The 21,559-nt window shown below is 35.2% G+C and overlaps 2 protein-coding genes across 4 annotated transcripts in view; one reads left to right on the top strand and one right to left on the bottom strand.

Moving 5' to 3' along the window:
• Positions 1-3,336: 3,336 nt before the first annotated feature.
• On the bottom strand, positions 3,337-14,751 carry FAM229B (family with sequence similarity 229, member B). 3 transcript variants are annotated; one of them, XM_012645092.1, is made up of 4 exons: positions 14,521-14,751; positions 6,734-6,893; positions 4,760-4,898; positions 3,337-3,556 (listed from the first exon to the last, which is right to left on the bottom strand). In XM_012645092.1, exons 3-4 carry the CDS (start codon positions 4,882-4,884, stop codon positions 3,439-3,441), a joined length of 243 nt encoding a protein of 80 aa, XP_012500546.1. In that variant the 5' UTR covers positions 4,885-4,898; positions 6,734-6,893; positions 14,521-14,751; the 3' UTR covers positions 3,337-3,438. The 3 variants fall into 3 exon arrangements, with proteins under 3 accessions (XP_012500546.1, XP_012500548.1, XP_012500547.1); XM_012645094.1 differs by having other exon boundaries at positions 6,791-6,893; positions 14,521-14,646; XM_012645093.1 differs by having other exon boundaries at positions 6,734-6,890; positions 14,521-14,646.
• Positions 14,752-14,811: 60 nt separating this feature from the next.
• TUBE1 (tubulin, epsilon 1) overlaps positions 14,812-21,559 on the top strand; it is a 24,909-nt gene continuing 18,161 nt past the window's right edge. The window contains exons 1-5 of the mRNA XM_012645085.1: positions 14,812-14,836; positions 14,935-15,008; positions 15,618-15,670; positions 18,085-18,142; positions 21,130-21,245. Of these exons, the coding sequence (XP_012500539.1) occupies positions 14,812-14,836; positions 14,935-15,008; positions 15,618-15,670; positions 18,085-18,142; positions 21,130-21,245 (326 nt within the window). The remainder of the gene's footprint in view (positions 14,837-14,934; positions 15,009-15,617; positions 15,671-18,084; positions 18,143-21,129; positions 21,246-21,559) is intronic.

The following is a 21,559-nucleotide window of genomic DNA, read 5'->3' as shown; positions in this document are numbered from 1 at the left end:
TACTGATTCTCTATTTACTTGTTCTACTAGTTGAAATCTCCTACTATAAATGTGGTATTATTTCTCCTTTTAATTACTTCAGTTTTTGCTTTAAGTACTTTGAAGCTCTTGTACAAACATTTAAGATTGTTATATACTCTCGATGTCTTTATCATTATAAATTGTCCCTCTTTATCCCTGGTAAATTCCTTGCTCTGAAATCTTTTTGTCTATTACTAATGCAGCTATTCCGACTTTCTTTTGATTAATGTCTGCATGGTGTATCTATTTCTATCCTTTTATACTTTTAATTTATCTGAGTCTTAGTATTTAAAGTGGACTCATATAGACACCTTATAGTTGCTGCTTCTTTTCTAGCCAATCTGACAATCTCTGCCAAAATACTGAAGTTTAGATTTTTTGTATTAATAATTTTGTAAAATATCAATATGATATAGTTTAAATCTATTATCTTTGTCCCTTTTTTCCTCTTTTCCTGCCTTCTTTAGAACTGAATGATGTTTATGACATTTAATCTCTACTATTGTTATATTAGCTCTATGTTATTGTTTATTGATTTTAGATTTAAATTTATTATTTATTGGTTTTAGAGATAACTCTAAAGTTTACAATTTACAAATTTACTTTATCACAGTCTATCTTCAAATACTATTATGCCATTTCATAGTCTAAGACATTTACAAAAGTAAATTTCTATTTTCTTCCTCCTCTCTTTTTTGTCATTATACATTATACTTTTACATAAATTATCATTGCTATTATTTCTCTTTTAACAGTTACCTATTAAATAAGTGTTTAAAATTTTAAAAAGCTTATATGTTTATCCACATATTTTCCATTTTTGGTGCTCTTTATTTCTTCCTACAGATCCAAATTTCCATCTAGTATCATTTTCTTTCTGCCTGAAAAACTTCCTTGAGCATTTCTTATAGTGCAGATCTGCTGGTGATGAATTCTTTCAGCATTTGTTTGGCTGAAAAGTCTTTATTTCATCTTCAATTTTAAAAGATACTTTAAATATATTGCTCCATTACCTTCTTGCCTGCATGTTTTCTGATAAAAAATGTGCTTTCATTCTTATTTTTGTTCCTCTGAATGTGTCATTCACTGTCAAGTTTTAAGATATTCTCTTCAATTTAATTATGACATGTTATTGTTTTGTTTTCATGTTTCTTCTCTTGGGGTTTGATTAAGCTACTGGGATCTGTGAGTTTATAGTTTTTGTCCAATTTGGAAACATTTTGACCATTATTTCTTCAAATATTTTTCTGTCTTCCTCCCTCCTTCTTCCGGGAAGCCACTTACTTGTTAGACTACATGATAATAAAGCACTAATTTTATGCTTTTTTCATTCCTTTTTCCTTTGTATTTCATTTTAGATAATTTGTTTAGCTATATCTTCAATATCATTAATCTTTTCTTCACTGGTGTCTAATCTCTTAATCCTATTCAGTGTATATTTTTATTCACAATATTGTATTTTTCATCTCTAGAAATTCCATTTGGGTCAATTTTATAACTTTCATTTCTCTCTTTGCCATTATCATGCTTTCATCTGCTACTTGAACATGTATATTTATTGTAGCCTGTCTATTAATGCTATCATCTGTCATTCTGAGTGGGTTTCTATTAATTAAAGATTCTCCTGACTATGGATTGTATTTTCTTTCCTTTTTTTTTTGCACACCTGGTAATTTTTTTTTAGATGCTGAGCTTTTTGAATTTTACATTTTTGGTGCTGGATTTTATTGTAGTTTTTTAAATTTTGAGAGTTTTCCCCTCCTTGGATGAAGTTACTTGGAATTAATTAGTTTGATCCTTTCAAGTCTTGCTCTTAAGCTTTGTGAGGGCAAATCCAGAGCAACCTTCAGTCTAAAGCTATTCCCATGCCCTCGGCCCCACCCCAACCCCACTTTGGCAATATCTTGCTGAGGACTCTACTCAATGATCCATGTACTACACTAAAAAAATCTTTCTGCTATCATTGAAACACAAATTCCTCCCAGCCTTGTATGAGCTCTGAGGAATTTTTCATCACTCCTTTCTCCTTTCTGTTATTCTTACCCCAGCCTTGGCAATTTCCTGTCCAGATTTTGTTTTCTTCCTTTAAGTATTGTTACATTTTTATTTGGCAGACAAAGTGAGGTTACTTAGAGATAAACTTGATTCTCTCAAGGCTTATTTTTAAGCTTTGTTAAAGTTGATATACATTAGCCTTAAGTCTAGTGCTAGCTTAGATCTCCTATGAAGGTATGATCTTTCTGTGTCTCTACTCAATGCTCCACATGTTCATTCAACAAGGTCTTTCCACTTTGGGTGGGTGGAATTCAAACATCTCTCAGCTCTGTGTGAGCTCCGAGAGTTTTTCATCTTGTATCTCCCTGGCAGTTTTTCTCTTTCACTTAATGTAGCACATATGCATCTATGTCTATGTAATTACAAGCTAATAAATTTTTCATTTAAAAAGGCTTATATGTATATTTTCAGGAGAAGCAAAGGAGACAAAAAGCTTAGGTAAATTGTTTCTGACCCTAAAGTCAGTCTTTTGGAGAAGACAATTTCATTGGATGTCTGGTGGTAGCCATCAAGAAGAAAGGAAAGTAGGCAGAGCTTCTGCTGACTATTGCAAGAAGAAAAAAAGAATATATAGAGCTGGCCTAGATGTCAAAAGTAATCCTTAAATCTAATCAAATAAAAAAAATCCATCTGAGGTTACTCAGTACCAATTGTAAACAATTTCAAGATGACTGGCTGGGACTTGAGGTACAATACAATAATGGGACATCATTTTTCTTGGAGAAATACGGGTTAGAACTATAGCCTTGACCTCACGATCAATAAACTTAACCCATAATCTGAGCCCCCACATGGAAGTAGTTTAAATGCTTTGCATATTAACCATGGACTAAGACTTTCCTTGATTCTGGGTATTCTTCCAAAATGTAAAACCCCCAGGGCTCCTTTCTCACCTAATATAATTATTCGTAAGCAAAGCATTATCAAATGATACCGAGCCAGAAACTGGCCTGGGGTACTCAGGTAAAAGGATTAAGCTAAGTAGCAACCCAATATAAACAAAGAAAACTAGTCTAAAACACATTAAGCATTTAGAGAATAAGCCCCACCTGATTTATAACCACGGTAAATTAAGCTTCATCTTGAATTATTGATATTAATGATCTACTATGAGAAAGATGATCTTTAAGGCACTTTCTAATTGTGAAATATTATTCTGTCTTAGCTATCAGACATAACTGATAGCTTATCACTATGTGTATTTTACTGACTACATTTCCGCTTTTCTTACTGTAAGTAAATATGGTACAACCATTATCCTCATCCAAAGGTGCCACCACTTTTATTTGTTTACCAGATCATAAGAGGATACTGGCCCATTACCCTTGACCTAGTCAAACCTCTGCAAAAGACTTAATGACGCTATTTAGGATGCATTTCCTTGCTGCTTTGTGCAGGTGGCTTTGGCATTGTTGCATAGACAGTGATGGGAACATCAGTTATTGTCAGGCAATGATTTCCAGGGCATCTTCGGAGTTGCCTAAGTAAAAGAGCAGATGACACATAGTTAGATACTAAAATGGAAATATTTTTTCAGAGCACCAAAATTTGATGTATATTCAACTGTTTTAAATCACTTTGAAATCTCTAAATGTTGCAAAATGAGTATAACACAGTGGCGTTGATGAGGCAGACATTTTAGACTTACATAGAAAAGAAATTGTGGTTGTTGCCATATATTTAATTACAAGAAATTCATAAATACAAAGATAATCCTCCAGATGTTCATTTTGAAAGGTATGCAATAATTGCTGAATGGCATAAAAAGTGCCTAGTTATAAACATAAGTGATAATACTATGTCAATTCATATATGTAGGCACTGTAAAATCACTTCAGCTGGGTGATTTCAAAACTAGAATATTTATTTATGGAAGAATGTAAAACTGAATATACTATCCCACATACCATTCAAATGCTGATAGAATCTCAGATTTGAAATGGCCCTTAAATGATGCCTAGTCCAAAAATACATCTAGTGTATGAATTTCCTTTCCAACATCCCCACCAAATAGTCACTCAGCCTTGAACATTTCTAAAGACAAGAAGCTCACTACTTCCCAAAGTAGTCTATTTCATACTTAAGTAACTTTGATTTTTAAAGTACCTACCTTACTAAGTTTAAATCTTTGTTTCAAAAATTTCCAACCCATGAGAAACCTAATAATGTAGTACTAATGTTTTGCTATGGTAAACCACGGAAAAGTGGAACAAATCCTATTTATTATAGCTTTCTTCAATTTTGCAAAAATGGTTTGTTTCATAGAATCTTCACACTCTATATCACTCTCTTTCTGCCAAAGGTCAAATCAAAACCAAAGTGATACTAAATCTGAAGTCTAAGTCTTTTTCATATTTGTAACCTTATGCCTAGCATAGTGCCCCGCATGTAATAGCACTGAGAGTTTAATTAAATGTTATTCAATCTTCAATCAACAAAACAATCTAGCTAAAAATGTATCAGAGAGAGAGAGAGAGAGAATTGGTCCATCATCAAGATTTATAAAGATACAAAATATAGACTCTATGCTAAGAAAACCTGAGCTCTGTTAATACTAATTTAATCACAGCAATGTTTTGAATTCCTGGGGGTTTTTTTCTTACTAATATTGAATATCAGTTAAAGCTTGTATTGATGATAGCCAATACACATTTCCTCAGTTGTCAGGGTAAGAAGACTTTACCTGGCTGGTGACATCTCCTTCCCATTACAGGCAGCACTGGAGCTCAGCCCTGGTTCCAGTCCAATTGAAGAATCTCCTCCTTCAACTGGAAACCTCCTGGGCTGGGTCCCAAACCGAAAAGGCATACTTCACTGAAAACCTAGATTAAAAAGTTAAAATAATGGAGGCATCAGGAGCAATAACTCTTTGTCTTCAAAGAGTTATTTGGATTTTTTTTTTTTAGAGACAGGGTCTTACTGTGTTGTCCAGGCTGGAGTGCAGTGGCTATTCATAGGCTCAATCATAGGGCAGTATAACCTTAAACTCCTAGGCTCAAGCAATCCTCCTGCCTCAGTCTTCCAAATAGCAGCTGAGATTATAGGCACATATGCCATGGTCTAGCCTTGGAATTTTTAATTTTACTATTTTGTTACAGATATATAGAAATATTCTCAAAATAACATTTAAAAATACATACAAAAGTGTTAAAATACTGTATTACACAAGTATCCCTTACATACAATTTAAGTCTTGCAATAATACTAAATAGCCACCAGTTGATAAAAGTAAACTGTGCACTATGGTTAACATAACTGAAGTCCATTTCTGCTGTGTGAAAACAAAATTCAGTTTGCCTTTAAATGGTTGTTGTAATCAATAAACACCTTTCCCTCCATCTATGCTCTTCTCTTCCTTTGAAGTACAGAGTTTCACATCCACCAAAATATCTTCAGCTAATCCTTCTCTTCCTGGTGATTATTTATTACCCTCTGCCTCTCTACATTTACAGCACAGTGATTAAGAAAGTGGCTTCCGGAGAGTCTGACTGACCTGAGTTCAAATCCTGATTCTGGCCCTTCCCAACTATATCATCTTAGTCAAAGATCTTAACTTCTCTATATTTCTCAGGGGTACATTGAGGATAATGATATTATCTACTTACAGGGTAACAGGATTAAGTATGATAATACATGTAAAGTGCAGTACTTAACATACAGTAAGTGTTCAATAAATGTTAACTACCATTATTCAGCTGGTGCTGAGTATTAGTAAATATGTATACGAATGTATACACATATATGAGTTATGAAATTCATTATGAAACATAGGATATATACACACACACATACATATAACATAAATATAATAAATAAACTCTTTACTGCCTACTATTGACTCTGCTTGGAACTCTCCCCTACTCCACTGCTCCTAGCCTTCACTTGCTAGGGCCAACTCATCTACTAATTACATTTCACTTTCTCAGAGAAGCTTTCCATAACCCCTATTATCTAAGTTTTCATAGCACCTTTTATTTCTGCTTTGTAACAGTTATCATTCTAATTCAGGGTTTCCCAGACATGGCACAATTCTTAGTTGGCGAGGAAGGAGACTGCCCTGTGTATTGCAGGATGTTTTGCAGCATCCAAGTCCTCCATCCAGTAAATGCCAGTAACACTGCTCCCCCAAAGTTGTGACAGTCAAATACATCTCCAGACATTGCCATGTGTCCCCGGGTAGGGGAGAGAGGCAAAATTGCTCCCCGTTGAGAAACACTGTCCAATTTTTTATAAATGTTTAATATTCCCCCCTCATTCTATGTCTGTCTTTGTCACCAAGTCCCTAATACCTAGAACAGTGCTTGGCACACAATGGGTGTTTAATAACTCTATCCTGAAATAATTGACATGTCTTCAATTATTAGGCCAGAATGGATAGGAAAGATAAAAAATGTCATAACTATTTCTTATACTAGTATAATATTCTATGCCTAATAAGTAAATGTTTATTGATGGTAATAATAAAACTAAATTAAGGTTTAAGAATTTGAATATCATATAATGATTTTTATAAATGTATGTCAATTATGAAGAAAAAAAGTGTTTTGCTCAATGATTTAGTAAAAGCCACAGTAAACTCTATGGTTTAGTATAACGATCTATCTATATATGTAGGTATTAAGTTTTAGCTAAATTGATCAAAGACACATAGACTTACCAAAATAGGCCAAGTCTTATTGCTGTAGAGGTGAATAAGTCAACTGCTTCTACTGACCTTCCACAGAAGACTGGAATTGCCAAAGGAATGATGATCAAATGTTCCAGTGACACCCAGAAATTATGACATCAGAAGATTCTTTCACATAGTTTCTTACCTGCTAAAGAATCAAATGTCAGTTCATAGCTCCAGCAACCAGCTGAAACTTAGCTAAAAATTAAGTGTCTCTAGGGTTTTTTGAGGGTTTTATTCACTGCCTTATTTTCCAGCAATACTAATATTTTAATCTATGAATGAAGACCTATAGTCTAGTCAATCTACACAAAATTACACTTGAGATTCTTCTCATATTATATCCCATTTTCCTCATTCTCTTTATCTCCCAGACTTTCCCTTAACTAATAACCCAAATTAATCCAATCTATCTACATCTGCATCCCACTCGCTGCCTTTAAACCCAAGCCACACCTTTACAAATTTCTCTATAGTTCTTCTTAGGTGAGATTCTTTACACTCTCAAATTCCTGGACTATCTCTTTTTTTCCTGTTTCCTCAAGAGAGTCTTGAAATTCCCAAATGGCAGGAATAATGACAATTGTGAAGGGAAGAATACATCTCATACTGTCCTATTATTCTGTTTCCTGAGCTGCTTCTCTGCTCATATCATCTTTGCATTTCCCTGAACTGCTCTCCCTCTCCCAACTTGTTCTCAGTTCCTATATCAACAGTTTACTTCACTGAATGTCCGCCCTGCTCAGTAATGCTTAAGTTTAACTCTTAAGCCAGAACATTACTCTTCAGCTAACCAATATTTCAATTTTGATGCCTATGGCTAAACTATCAAATGCTAATGAGTGTTTTTTAACAAAAATCTTTTTACTACCTACATTTTATCCTAAGTTCCCACTATTGTGTTTTCACATGAGTTATGTTATAGAAAGCTAGAATTTTATATAAGAATTAAAGCAACATTACAGGAAATCTTACCTCTACCTTGTTTTTCTTTCTAGGCTGCTATCTGTGAATAAGTTAATAACAATTTTAGCTTAGAAAAATTATTTCATTTTCATTTTTGAATAATATTTTCACTGGGTATGGAATCCTAAGTTGGCAGTTCTGTTTTGTTTTCTTTAAGAACTTTAAAGATTTTGCTCCACTATTTTTTGGCTTGCATTGTTTCCAACAAGAAGTCTGCTATTTTTCTTATCTTTTTTCTTCGACATGCAGTGTGTCTTTTTTCTCTGGATGCTTTTAAGATTTGCGCTTTATCACCGATATTGAACAATTTGATCATAATGTTCTTAGTGTTGGCTTTTTTTCCTGTTTCTTGTGTCTAAACTTCATTGAGCTTCTTTTTTTTTTTTTTTTTTTTTTTTTCTGAGACAGAGTCTCACTTTGTTGCCCGGGCTAGAGTGAGTGCCGTGGCGTCAGCCTCGCTTACAGCAACCTCACACTCCTGGGCTCAAGCAATCCTTCTGCCTCAGCTTCCCGAGTAGCTGGGACTACAGGCATGCAGAACCATGCCCGGCTAATTTTTTCTATATATTTTTAGTTGTCCGATTGATTTCTTTCTATTTTTAGTAGAGATGGGATCTCGCTCTTGCTCAGGCTGGTTTCGAACTCCTGAGCTCAAACAATCCGCCCGCCTCAGCCTCCCAGAGTGCTAGGATTACAGGCGTGAGCCACCGCGCCCGGTCATTGAGCTTCTTGAATCTGTAGTTTCATAATGTTTAACACATTTACAAATTTTTCAGCCATTATTTCTTCACGTATTTTTTGTTACTTCCTTCTGAAACTCCAATTGCATGTATATTGAGCTGTTTGAAGTTGTCCCACAGCTCTGTGACCCTCTTTTTTTTTTTTGTCTTTTTGTTCTTTATTTTGGATAGTTTCCACCGCTATATCTTTAAGTTCACTAATCTTTTCTTTTGCAATATCTAATCTGATCCTCATTCCATCCATTTTTTCATCATAAACATTATATGTTTCATCTCTAGAAATCCAATTAGAATCTCTTTTTTATATCTCTTTGTGTCTTCTTAATCTGTTCATGCTTCCTTCTGCCTTCTTGAACATATGTGTTCATTTATAATAGTTGTTTTAATGTCCTTATTTACTAATTCTTTCATTTGTGCCATGTCTTAGTCTGTTTTTAAGTGACTGACTTTTCAGTTCGTTGTGGGGCTCATCTTGGCGTATCTGTCAATTTTTAATTTCAGCACCAGACACTGTGAATTTTATTGCTGAATAGTTTTAATTTTAGTCCTCCTAGTACTTTTGAGCTTTGGTCTGGGGCACAGTTATTTGGAAACAGCTTGGTTCTTTGAAGTCTTAGTTTTATGTTTTCTTAGACTATATCACAACAGCTTTTTATCTAGGGCTAATTTGTCACCACTGCTGAGGCAATACAATTATGTGTACTCACCTCAATATTACAAGGTTTTTCCACCCAAGATATTGGGAATGTGAATTAGTCCTAGCCCTCTGTGAACCTCAGGAATTTTTCTGCCTGCTTATTTCCAGTGGTTCTTGCCCTCAGCTTTAGTTTCCACACACGTATATACTAATAAATATTCAGTTTTAAGCTCATGAGGAACCCCCTGAAGATCTCTAGAGCTTTCTTTTTATATAATTTCTCCTACTTGGCATTCTGTCCTGCAAATTCTAGCTGCTTTCATCTCCCAGAATTCATAACTCTGTCTCCTCAACTCAGGGTGGTCATTGGGCTCTGTTTTAAAAAGTCTCTAGGTGTAGCCTAGACTTAAGGAGAGGAGATTACACAAGAATAGGTGCCATCTTAGAGGCTACCTACCTCAGATGCTTTATTCTGATATAATGTCTGGGAATGTTTGTGCATTACTTAGAAATGCCGATCAAATATTTCTGTTTCTTTGTCTTCCAGGAACCACAATTCCTAGCTGCCTTAAGATAACTTGGAGCCCATGTGACTAGCTTTGGCCAGTGAATTATGAGCAATAATTAATTGCCCATGCAAGACCCTCTTCAGTGTCTTCGTCTCTACCACAAAAACCAGAAATGTATCTCACACCATATACAAAAATAAACTCCAAATAAATTAAAGACCTAAATACAGAGCATGAACCTGTAAAACTACTAGAAGAAAATAGGGAAAATCTCCACAACATTGCTCTGGGCAATGATTTCTTGGATACAACCCTAAAAATACAGGTAATAAAAGCAAAAGTTGACAAACTAGATTATATCAAACTAAAAAACTCTTGGTTAGCAAAGGAAACAATTAACAGAGTGAAGAGACAACCCACAGATCAGGAAAAAAAATTTACAAACCATATACCTGTCAAGGGGCCAGTATCCAAAATATATAAGGAAATCAAACAACTTGATAAGAAAAAAAATAACTAATTAAAAATGGGCAAAGGACCTTTTAAGAATAGACATTTCTCAAAAAAAAAATATACATACAAATAGCCAACAGGTATATGAAAAAATACTCAACGTCACTAATCATTAGGTAAATGCAAATTAAAACCATAATAAGATGTATCACCTCACCCCTGTTAGAATGTCTACTATCAAAAAGATCAAAGATAACAAGTGTTGGCAAGGATGTAGAGAATAGGAAAACTCTGCACACTTTTAGTGTAAATTAATACAGCCACTATGGAAAACAGTATGGGGGTTCCCCAAGCCACTAAAAATATAATCACCATATAATCCAGCAATCTCACTTCTGGGTATATACTCAAAGGAAGTGAAATTAGTATGTTGGAAGATATCTGCATTCCCACGTTCATTGCAGCATTATTCACAACAGTTAAGACATGAAAGCAATCTAGGTATCCATCAACAGATAAACACAGCATGGTATATAAACACAAGGGAATACTATTCAGCCTTTAAAAAGAGGAAAATACTGTCATTTGTAACAACATGGATGAACTAGGAAGACCTTATGCTAAGTGATAAAAGCCAGACACAGAAAGACAAATACTGTATGAGCTCACTTACATGTGCAATCTAAAAAAGTCAAACTCATAAAAATAGAGAGGATAAAGGTAGTTACTAGAGAGTAGGGGAGCAAGGGCTGGGGGTGGGGGAGATAGCAGGAGCTGTTCAAAGGGTACAGTTTCAGTCAGACAGGAGGAATAAGTTTTAGAGATCTATTGCACAGCATGGTAAGTACAGTTAATAATAATATATTGTATATTTCAAAATTGCTTTAAAAAGTAGATTTTAAATGTTCTCACCAAAAAAAAATGATAAGTATGTAAGATGATGGATATGTTATTCAGCTTGATTTCATGATTCCACAATGTCAATATATATAAAAACATCAATTGTACCCCATAAATACATATAATTATTATTTATCAATCTAAAATTAAATAAATCAGAAATGGAGAAAATAATTGTAGATCATCAGATAGGGTGCCAGAGGGGAGATAAACACTAAGCATAGTCACCCAGACATTTCTCAATGGACATGTATTATATCTTGTGCAAAAAATAAACATTTATTGTTGTTACCACAGCATAACAAAGTTTATCCTGATTTATACAGATGTAGGTCCAGACTTAGACACTGTCATAATACCGAAAATATTAAGTCACTACCTAAGTGATCAAGCAGCAGTTGACAAGGAAACTGTTGTTCGATGCTAAAAGGATAGTGATCTGTTATTCGGTGACACACCTATTGGGAAAATCTTTGGAAAACTCTGTGATAACCTAGAAAGCAGAAGATTTGCCTACTGAATTTAAATGCTAGGAGAAGAGGTTGGAAAACAATTGTTGATAACATGTTGGTTGCTACTGATTCTGTCAAGTTATATGAGACAGAGATGAGCTCAGCAATAGCAGTGTGCAAACATGAATAAAAATGGATAGAGTACCCACAAATTTGAATTATACTTAAATGACAACTTGGAAAGAGATACAAGTATAATTTTCTTTGAACACATTTTATTTCCCCTCTGAACTTTGTAGCATTTTTTCCAATGTCTTCCAGTACTGAATGTGCTACAGATGAATCTAAAGTAGTCTGTTTTTTCTCCACCCTACTCCTCCTATTTGTTTCTTGACCAGGTACCTAAAGAATTCTTTCTTTATTCTGAAAATTGAATAACCTAACCAGGATATATCCCTTGATGTTGACAGTTTTATAGAAACTTTCCCACAAAACATAATGTACCCTTTTAATTTAAAGATTTTTCTTCATTATTTTTTATATTATTAAGTACATTTCTTCTTCCATTTGCTCTGTTTTCTATTTCAGGGACATGTATTAATCTTATGTTGAGCCATCTTTGTCTCCTTCACATATACTATCTTTTAATAACATTAATATCCTTTGTCCTTTGCCTCAGTATCGTGATTATCTCAAGCCTTTCCTCTGCATCTTAATTTGATTTTTCTCTCTTGAGTCTGCTTCTTCATGCTTTTAAAAATTATTCATTAGTCCTTTAAGGTGGGTATTTTGGTCTTCAGTTAATTTCCTTAGTTCTTTTATCTTCATTTTATTTCATTTATTCATCAAATATTTATTTACTACCTACTGTATAGGTAGGCAAGATTCTAAGTACTAGGGATATAGTAGTGAACAAAACAGGCATTACTCAACCCTCATAGAGCTTAATTATTGATATATTATTTTGGCATTTTGTCTTTAAGTTCCTGTTTTATTGCATTCATATTCTTATTATTAAATTCTTCTACAGCACAAAGCATATGTGAAGAATTTTTTCTCTATCCTCCTCCACACTTAGGTTAGGTTTTAATCAAGGTCATGTATTTTATCCATCTTTTGCATCTTTCCTTCCATAGTAGTAGTCTGTATGATACTCAATGATTTTTTGTCTTTTTCATTTTTAGCATGTGAAATTCTGTCCAATCTATTTGCTCTGTATGTTAGTCAGCTAACGTTCCAATACAACTATACCTCAAAATCTCAAATGTTTTGCCTTCAACCAAAAACATTTTTTCTTGCGTTTAAGACTCCAGCAGTCTGCTTCAGTTCAGCTGATCTCCACTTGACTAACCTGGGTTTGGCTACATTGAGGTTTTGGAGTGGCTGATATGTAAGGTTCTACCTTGCTTGTCTCTTAAGCAGAATTATTTCTCTAGTCTGATTCTCTCCAGACTAAAGTAATTAATGAAGCTCATTAGGACCTTCTTTTTTATTGTTATTATTATTTTAGAGACATGGTCTCTCTCTGTAACCCAGGCCGAAGTATAGTGATATAATCATAACTCACTGCAGCCTTGAATTCCTGGGCTCAAGCAGTCCTCCCACCTCAGCCTCCCAAGTAGCTAAGACTACAGGCACATGCCAGCACACTCAGCTATTAATATATTTTTATTTTGTAGAGATGGGATCTTGCTATGTTGCCCAGGCTAGTCTCAAATTCCTGGCCTCAAGCAATCCTCCTGCCTCAGCTTCCCAAAGTGATGGCATTACAGGCATGAACCACTGTGCCCAGCCAGGACTTTCTTAATTTAACTCCTTTCTTAAGTATCGCTTCTAGGGAATAATGACTGGGACAGCATGTGGGGTAGAGCCCTGCAGAGGACAGAATACCAGGTGACCTGACACCATAGTTTACTGATACAAACCTATTCACATCACTGCCAACAAACTAGACTAACATTTGAAAACTTTGGAAGCCCCAGACTTTGGGTTTTCAATATCAAGACATAAAGTGCCTAACTGCACCTCTACCACTGACCCCATGCTCACCAATAAACAGTTGAGTAAATCCAGAAATCGCAAAAAATCTCTTCATTAAAAGCTGCCTATTAATCATAAGAGATATAAGTACTAAGGTGAATAACATCAAATGTAAATATGGGAAAGTCTCAGCAACACAAACAACCCACTAAAACTTCAAACATACCAGCTATCAGAGAAATGTAATAACAAGTATTATTATTTGTCTTGGTGGGGGAATTAGGTGTTCCAATCAATTGAATATTACAGTTCATATTACCACGCATTAATAGCATATGCTGTATAATTTAACTTTTTATTAAATGAAGGCTTCTTAGAGTTTTGTAGTTCCTCAGAATTTTTGTGAAAATATACTTTCATTAAAGAAGTGCTTGTGTTCTTAATTAAAACCTGATATAATTTGATCAATAGAAGTTTACATTATTTTTAAATGTTTGACAATATTAAGGAGTTAGCAATTTTCAAAAATGCCTGATTTTTTAATCTTCTCCTCCTCTAACCCATCTAAACATTATACATGCATCAAATGCCTAGTTTTAATCCCATCTCTTCTATCAGACTTCTATTTACTCGTCTACATCCTCATTCACTGAAGTCTATTGCGCTTATAGTCAACGTCACCCAATATTTTAAGTCACAATTCTTTGAGTATTTCGTCTGTGTGTGTCTTCAATTAGACTGTAAGCTTCTTCGAGCTGGATCTCTGTCTTAATTTCTTTTGAATCCTCCAGAGGGCCTAAAGTTAATGTTGGGAGAATACCGGGTTCAACAAATACTGGTTGGGTCTCTAAACTTAGCTTAGCCGTTTCTGTCAAAGTGTATAACCACCTAGTTTCGGTTGTGCCCTGACATGTCTATTTGCCTTGGGTTTCTTTGTGCTCACTGACATTGTTCGTTTTCTATTAGAACAAAGGGCTTGCTGGATAGAGATGCTGACGCAGCGCTCCTAGTAATCTGAATAAACGGAATTTGACCCACCGCCCAGGGTGTTAGGACTATGAACGAAAACTAAACCTCTGATATCCCATGGCCAGTTTAGAGACACATATTCTAAAATAGCACTCCAAAGCCTACTTACCCGCCAGTTACCCCGGGCTCCGGAGCTGCCAGTGGTCACAGATGTTGGTTGACAAGGCAGCGAGGACCTGCGGTCCGGAAGCCCAGTGGCTTTGTTAACGGTGAGACGCAAGTTCACCAGCGCGGTCTTCTGATGGAAAACCTCAGCCTCAACCTAGAGAAGTGCTTCGCGACGGCAGCGATTTGCGGCAGCGGCGTTACTTACGACCGCCCCCTTGTAGAGCGCCGTTGCAAGCGGTAGTGTGAAGGCCGGCGCCGGCGCGGAGGCCCCCTGGGCTGGCGGTGCTCCGGCATGACCCAGTCAGTGGTCGTACAGGGTGAGTTGCACGGGCCGGATGGGGACCTGTTCTTCGCGGAATCCAGCGGCCTGGTTTCCTGCCTAATGTCCATGTTCTGTCTTTTCCCCTGGCCGCAGTCGGCCAGTGCGGAAACCAGATAGGCTGCTGCTTCTGGGACCTGGCGCTGAGGGAGCACGCCGCAGTGAACCAGGTACCTGCCCTGCCGCTGGGAGCCGCCCTCGCCTGTCACCGAGGTCTTCCAACAAATAAGTAGAAAATACTCTGAGCTTTTATCTGACCGATATAAGTTGTATGGGATCTTTTCAGAACATACTGGTTATTAAAGATACGTTGCTGTCAAACACACACTAAACTAGAAGAACACTGGCCAGAGACCTTAGTTTTAACATTTTTCCTAATTCTCGGGGTCTTCTCTTTATTAGGGTTCGTGTGAGAAGCGGTGATATGGCGTATATGAAAGTACTTTGCAAAACAGATAACATGCGTGGTTATTGTATTCCGTAATTTACTCAGTCAGCTTTCAAAATAATTACTAAGAATCCGGAGAAAACGCTCATTTATTGCACCAGCTCTACAATCCTATAGAGACTCCTTTTTTCAGCACCCCCTGCTGAACTTTATATGTCTCATGATATTTTCTCTCCTCTAGAAGGAGATTGGAAGAATCAGACTACGCATTTTGTGATAATTTGCTGTTTCCTGTCTTAGCCACATACTAGCCATTGTAGGATTATTAAAATTGAAAGGACTCGATTGGGGAAGAGGCAAAACTTAAATGCTATATTTGTTTTCTTTTTAGAAAGGAATTTATGATGAGGCAATAAGCAGCTTTTTTAGAAATGTGGATACCAGGTAAGATGGGATTAAAGTCTGTTACAAAACGTGATGATCATTTTCATTTCAACAGATTGGGAGAGAATTCTTCAAAGGACAATAAAAACAGTCAATAGCTGGGAAGTTGTCTGCTGTTTTGTTTTTCTCATATCTATATGAGCATATTTATTCTTGTTATATCATTAATATTCTTATGTCATCTTACAGAACAGGACAATAGGTGTCCCGGTGGTGTAACTTTTTTTTTAACTTAACCTTGAAATACAGTTTCACTAAAGAAAAGCTGAAATTTTCCCTGAGGGTATCTTGTTAATGCATCCAGTAATGGCTAACTTTTGAAAGAAAAATATATTGTTTACATTTCTCTGATATTATCTGTGGTCAGGAATATTTGCTCTAAGTATAGAATGTGCTTAAAAAGGAGAAAAGTAGTTGTCAGATTGTTTTTGTTTATTTAATAAAGGGTATATGTAAGTACTATATATCTTTTATCTGAAAGAATAATTTGAGTTGACATTCAGGTATGTCCGCATGCTTTTAATGTTAAATTATTAAGTTCATACATTTTCAAAATACTTGATAAAACTAACTGTGGTGGCCTTGAACTGAAAAGTATATACTTAATATCAGGCTTTGATCTAATTCAATAGAAATTACAGTTCTAGTTTGAATTAGTTGGCTGAGTGTTTGAGCAGTTATCATCTAGGAAATGCTAATTGGTGCCTGCTTTGTCAGTGAGTTCCAGAATCTAGTGCTCAAGCTTGCAAACTCAGAAATTTTATTGGCACCTTGCAAATGGGTCTAGTGCTGTCCAGTACGATCATGTTAACCAAAGACCAGATTCTCATTTTCCATCATAGACACATTATCTTTTGTAGGAAATCTACCTGAAAAGCTCCATAATAATCGAAAGGCTGCTTGGTGACCATAGAATCAGACCAAGGAAAGTTAGGTTTATTGCCTTAATGACTGGTGTCATATATCTTTATTATATGTACCTATCTATCATATAGACTAGATTCCCTCTTATTTGTGGCCCAAAATATCCTCACCTCTATATACTATTAGAAGACCCAAATTCGCCTTTGTAATACTTCCTTTCAGGTACTACCGTTCCTAGGTTCTTACTCCCGCCTCTTCCTTTTTTGATAGCCAACCTTTCTTTGAGTATTACATAGTTGGGACTCAGCCTGGGAGCTTTTCTTTCTTAAGAAAGTGACTTAACATGACTACACTCTCATCTACTCTGTTTTATACTTTAACCTGAGAGCATCCTTATTTTCTTTTTAAGTTTGGGAAGAAGGGGTGTGGCATCTTGCTCTTCTTTCTGTGTACTATCAACACATGTCGCATCTGTTCCACAAGTTAGTATGAAAAATCTTTTTCAAAAATGAGACCACATCTCTGTGTACACCTTATCAAACTATTATACATTTTTAATAGCATGATAGGTATTTGCCTATAGCAGGAGTTGGCAACCTTTTTCTATGAAGGACCAGATAGTAAATATTTAGGTTTTGCAAACCATAAGGTCTGTTTCACAGCCAGTTGACTCTGCCCTTATAACATGAATGCAGGCATAGATAGTATGTAAATGAATGGGTAAAGCTGTTATTTGAATAAAATTTTATTTAGGAAAACAGGTGGCTAGTTGGATTTGGCCTAAGGACTATAGTTTACTAACCCCTGATCTGTCACATCATCTGTGTCTAACTAGGCTTCCCTTCATATATTGGCATCTTGTGAATTGTCTTTATTAATGCAGATAGTGTGTTTGGTTGTACATTTCAGTACTTTGGTAACATGAAATTTTAGAAACAGCATTAGATGTTCAATGATATATAACTGGTATATCAGTTGATGTGTGTTTGGCTGCAACAGGAAACCTCATTAATGGTGACATAAGTAATAAAGGTGTCCATTTATCTTACAGACTAAGAAATCTGGAAATTAGATGTTCTAGGTTTGGAGAAATGCCTCAAAGACCTAGATACTATATATTGTTCTGCTCTCCTTAGCATGTAGGCTTTTCGTCCTCGTGTTTTTACTTCATGACTATAAAATGGTAGTCTCTTTTCCGGGAATCACGTCCCAATTCATATTTGAGGCAGGAAAAAGGAAGGAGGTTGGCACCAACTACGTCAGGTCCTTTTTATCAGAAAAGCTTCCCAGAAAACTTCCCCTTTATCTCATTGGGTAGAACTGGATTACATAGCCAGCCCTAACTATAAAGAAAGACAGGAAAATAAGTGCCTCACTTTTTTAGCCTAACAGAAAGTAAGCAAGAAAGGAGGAGTTTAGGGATGACTGTTGTGTCTGCCTCACCTTGCCCATAAGCAGTCTTATTATATAAATGGAAGTTAACTTTGTTACCTGATAACAGTATAAGCAATGGAAGATCTTATGACCTTTTCTCATTTTTTATCTTTCAGAGTGGCTGGTGATAGTGGCAGTATTTCCAAGGGAAAAATATGCTCTTTAAAAGCACGAGTAAGATATATATGCTTGGATTCTTACATTACATGAGTTTTTAAAATAACTATACTCTATAACTATCATGACAAATTTTAACTTCTCAAATTTAAAAATATTTACTAAGCCACAAATAATATAAATATAACTAAGCAGATATGTGTGTCCACCTAAAACATTAGGGGGAAATTTTCATACTTAAGGTAAAAACACTATATCTTTAGCATTTTTAAAAATGTTTTCAGGGGAAATAGATGTCTAGATAAATGGTAACAAAAGAAGCCATCTTAACTCTAAGGACCTGAAATACATACTAATACAGTTTAATTTTTCATTTAAAGGTAATGGAAGATTTACTTACATCAGGGTTACTACCAATACAAAGCATGGACCCAGCCACATTTTAGTGAATAAATATCATAACCATGTACGTTCTCCTGAACAAAATGCTTTAAGTTGATAGCTCAGAGTTAAAGTCTTAATCTCATTCCAGCATTTCTCTTCTGTGATTGTTTCTCTACAACAAACTACTTCTTTAGATTATTGATCGATTGGTAATCTTTGACTATTACAAGAAAAGTAGTTTAAATGCTGTGGAAGGAATTGAGATGCTAAGGATCAGAACTGGTATAGTGACTGAAAAATTGGAGAGCAATAGTGTTGTGGCTGGCACCTGGGAAGTATCTCCTTGTATCTGTGATCTCTGATGTCCTTGGAAAACAAAATTTAGGGCAGAGACCATGTGCTTGTAGGCCAATAGGATAATTGATTAACACAGTATACTCCATGACATAGACCTATCGTCCCGATCCAAATCTTAAGACAAAGAGACTTGACATTTCCTACACTACTCTCAATTTGAGCTCTTTCCTATCACCATTTCAGTAAGCAGAGTGAGAGTTGGAGGAAACACTACTAAGAAAGAAGAAATCGGTATATTTCTGTAGCCATTGACTTTTTGTCCAAGAAGGTACTCTTCCATTTTCTCCTTAGGAACTAAAGAATCCAAGCTTTATAAGATAATTTGGTCCTTGAGTCCCTCTACCATGTTTAGTTTCTTACGTTAATAGGCAAATGCTCAGAATTTTGTAAATCCTATATTATGATTAGGGAAAAGCCAGAAGGTTATCACCAGGTAGTTCTGTGGAAGGAAATATAAACATCAAATCTGGTACAGTTGTGACCTTGGATGCCTCAGTGAGGAACCCACAGTACTCTCCCAAAGTTTGCTTAATTTCCAAAGGAAAAACAGGGGCCTGATGTGACCAAGGAAGGACTGGAAGAGTTATATGTTATGTCAGGGATTAATGCAAAGTGAGTAGGACAGTGATGTTGCTTTCAAAACTCACTTCAGGAGGTACCTGAATATCAGTTTTTATTCTGCATACTGTTTCCCTTGCCAGATTGTAAGTTAGTTGAGGGTATGATTTATGTACTTTTAATCTTCCACAAGTCATTTCAATAAATCTGTCTTGGAACAAGGCCAGTTATAAGCTAATTTTTTTCTTATATAATCTTACACAACTTGTAGTACTATAGTTTTCCCATATAGTGAAGTCTTTCTTTGGTTAGTTAGGTGTTAAAGTGAGCATTTAAGGTAAAAATTGCATGTTGTCAGAAGTATCCTTGAAAATCCCTAAAATTGCCAATATATAACCCTATACAGTCCTGTGTATGTGAAGTATATATTAATATATAATGATTGCTGTATATAAAGGAGCATATTTGTAAAACAGTTTTATAGTGTTTATAATATACTGCTATATTTTAGTTGCATATCTTATAGTAAGTAGCATAGTTAATTACAGATATAATTAAATTCACAGAATTTAAATGTGCATAAATTATAACTATTGTAGTCACTACTCTATAAATAAACTTGACTGTCTTCCTTCACTTAGATAGGGCATAGAGGTTGGTGGTTAAGAGTGAACAATCTGCCGCTAGGCTAACTGGGTTTGAATCTCAGCCCTACCACTTACTAGCTGGATAATCATAGCCAAGTTATTTAACTTTTCTAGGCCTCAGTTTCCTCATATGTAAAATAGGGATGATAGTAGCTATGCATAGAGTTGTAAGGATTAAATAGTAGGATACATATAAAGCATCTAGAACAGTGACATGTAGTAACTGCTTAATGTTATATGGGCACAAATCTAAAACCCATAAACCAAGCACTTCTCTGCGATGCTGAATCAAAGAGTTAACAAATCAAATTATAGTGTACCCTAAGGTTATTTCAGAATTTTTTTCAGCCTTGCTTTTTTATTTAACTCTACTTATTTTACTTTTTCATTCTTCTTTCTCACTGTAGAATATATGGAAAGTAAAGTACAAAGAAGTGGGAGGAGGGAGCATATAATACTACTGCCAAGCTATCCCTACTTACGTTTTGCTCTATTTCCTTCATCTTTTTTTCTCTTTCTTTCTTTGTATAATTAATTTTGTTTTATATTCTCATTTTCTTCTTAGTAGAGTAGGTTTTTTCTAATGTCAGTAAAGTTTGTGGTAATGAATTAGATTGTGAATTACGTAGGAAGAGGGGCCATGTTGTCATCTTTGACATCTATCCAGTGTCTCTTCTTTGCATATAATAGTAAGTTTACTCATTTGAACTGGACAGTTTTTGACTTTGATTCATAAAGAACAGCATGGTCCTAGTGAGCAAATGCATTAATGCACCCTACATTTATTAAGAACCTTTTCTGGTTAAGATTACCTTCGATATTTCTGAGACTTTGTTAAAAATTCAGTGGAGGGTCTTGTTTCCTTTTGTCCCCCCACTTGGCATTTTGGAATAGGATAAAAGAGTTTAAAATTTGCCTTTTAATTGGATTCTACCTTTCAAGCAGGGAGAAATTATTTTTTAACTCTTACAACAGATTCTACAAAAATATTTTGATTAAGCTTAAACTGTTAAAAACAATGTAACTTTTAGCTCATAATTTCATTTACAGAGTGAATAAAATAAAATATAGTAATTACATTTTATTTCTCTTTCTCAGGCTGTCTTGATTGATATGGAAGAAGGGGTAGTGAATGAAATTCTACAAGGACCATTGAGAGACGTATTTGATAGCAAGCAGCTCATCACTGATATTTCTGGCTCAGGAAATAATTGGTGAGAATATGCTGAATGTAAAAATTGAAGGTCATCTAAAAAAAAATGAGTAGTCTTCATTCTGATAGGTCCTGCTGATATGAAAGCAGGATATACTTTGCCGCACAAAGCTAGGGCTTTCGGCCCATCATCTTTTCTTTAATAAATGATGGTGTTTCATAATGCTTGGAAGCCACCTGTATTTACTCTTACTCCTAGTTTCTTCTTACTTTTTTTTTTTAAGAAAAAGATGAATCATGAAAAATTACTTTACTGAATTCCTCTTTGTAAATTGATTCCTTTTTTTTTTTTTTTTTTTTTTTTTTTTTGAGACA

Source organism: Propithecus coquereli, unplaced genomic scaffold, assembly GCF_000956105.1.
Source record: "Propithecus coquereli isolate 6110/MARCELLA unplaced genomic scaffold, Pcoq_1.0 Scaffold225, whole genome shotgun sequence".
In the NCBI taxonomy this organism is placed as follows: domain Eukaryota; kingdom Metazoa; phylum Chordata; class Mammalia; order Primates; family Indriidae; genus Propithecus; species Propithecus coquereli.
This window is presented reverse-complemented; position numbering and strand designations above follow the sequence as displayed.

Bases quoted from the DNA above. Each gene is read 5' to 3' on its own strand.
- FAM229B (XM_012645092.1), bottom strand. From the start codon at position 4,884: ATGCCTTTTCGGTTTGGGACCCAGCCCAGGAGGTTTCCAGTTGAAGGA. The intron at 3,557-4,759 runs GTAAAGTCTTCT...TCTTTTACTTAG, and splicing joins AAGGAGATGTCACCAGCCAG to GCAACTCCGAAGATGCCCTG.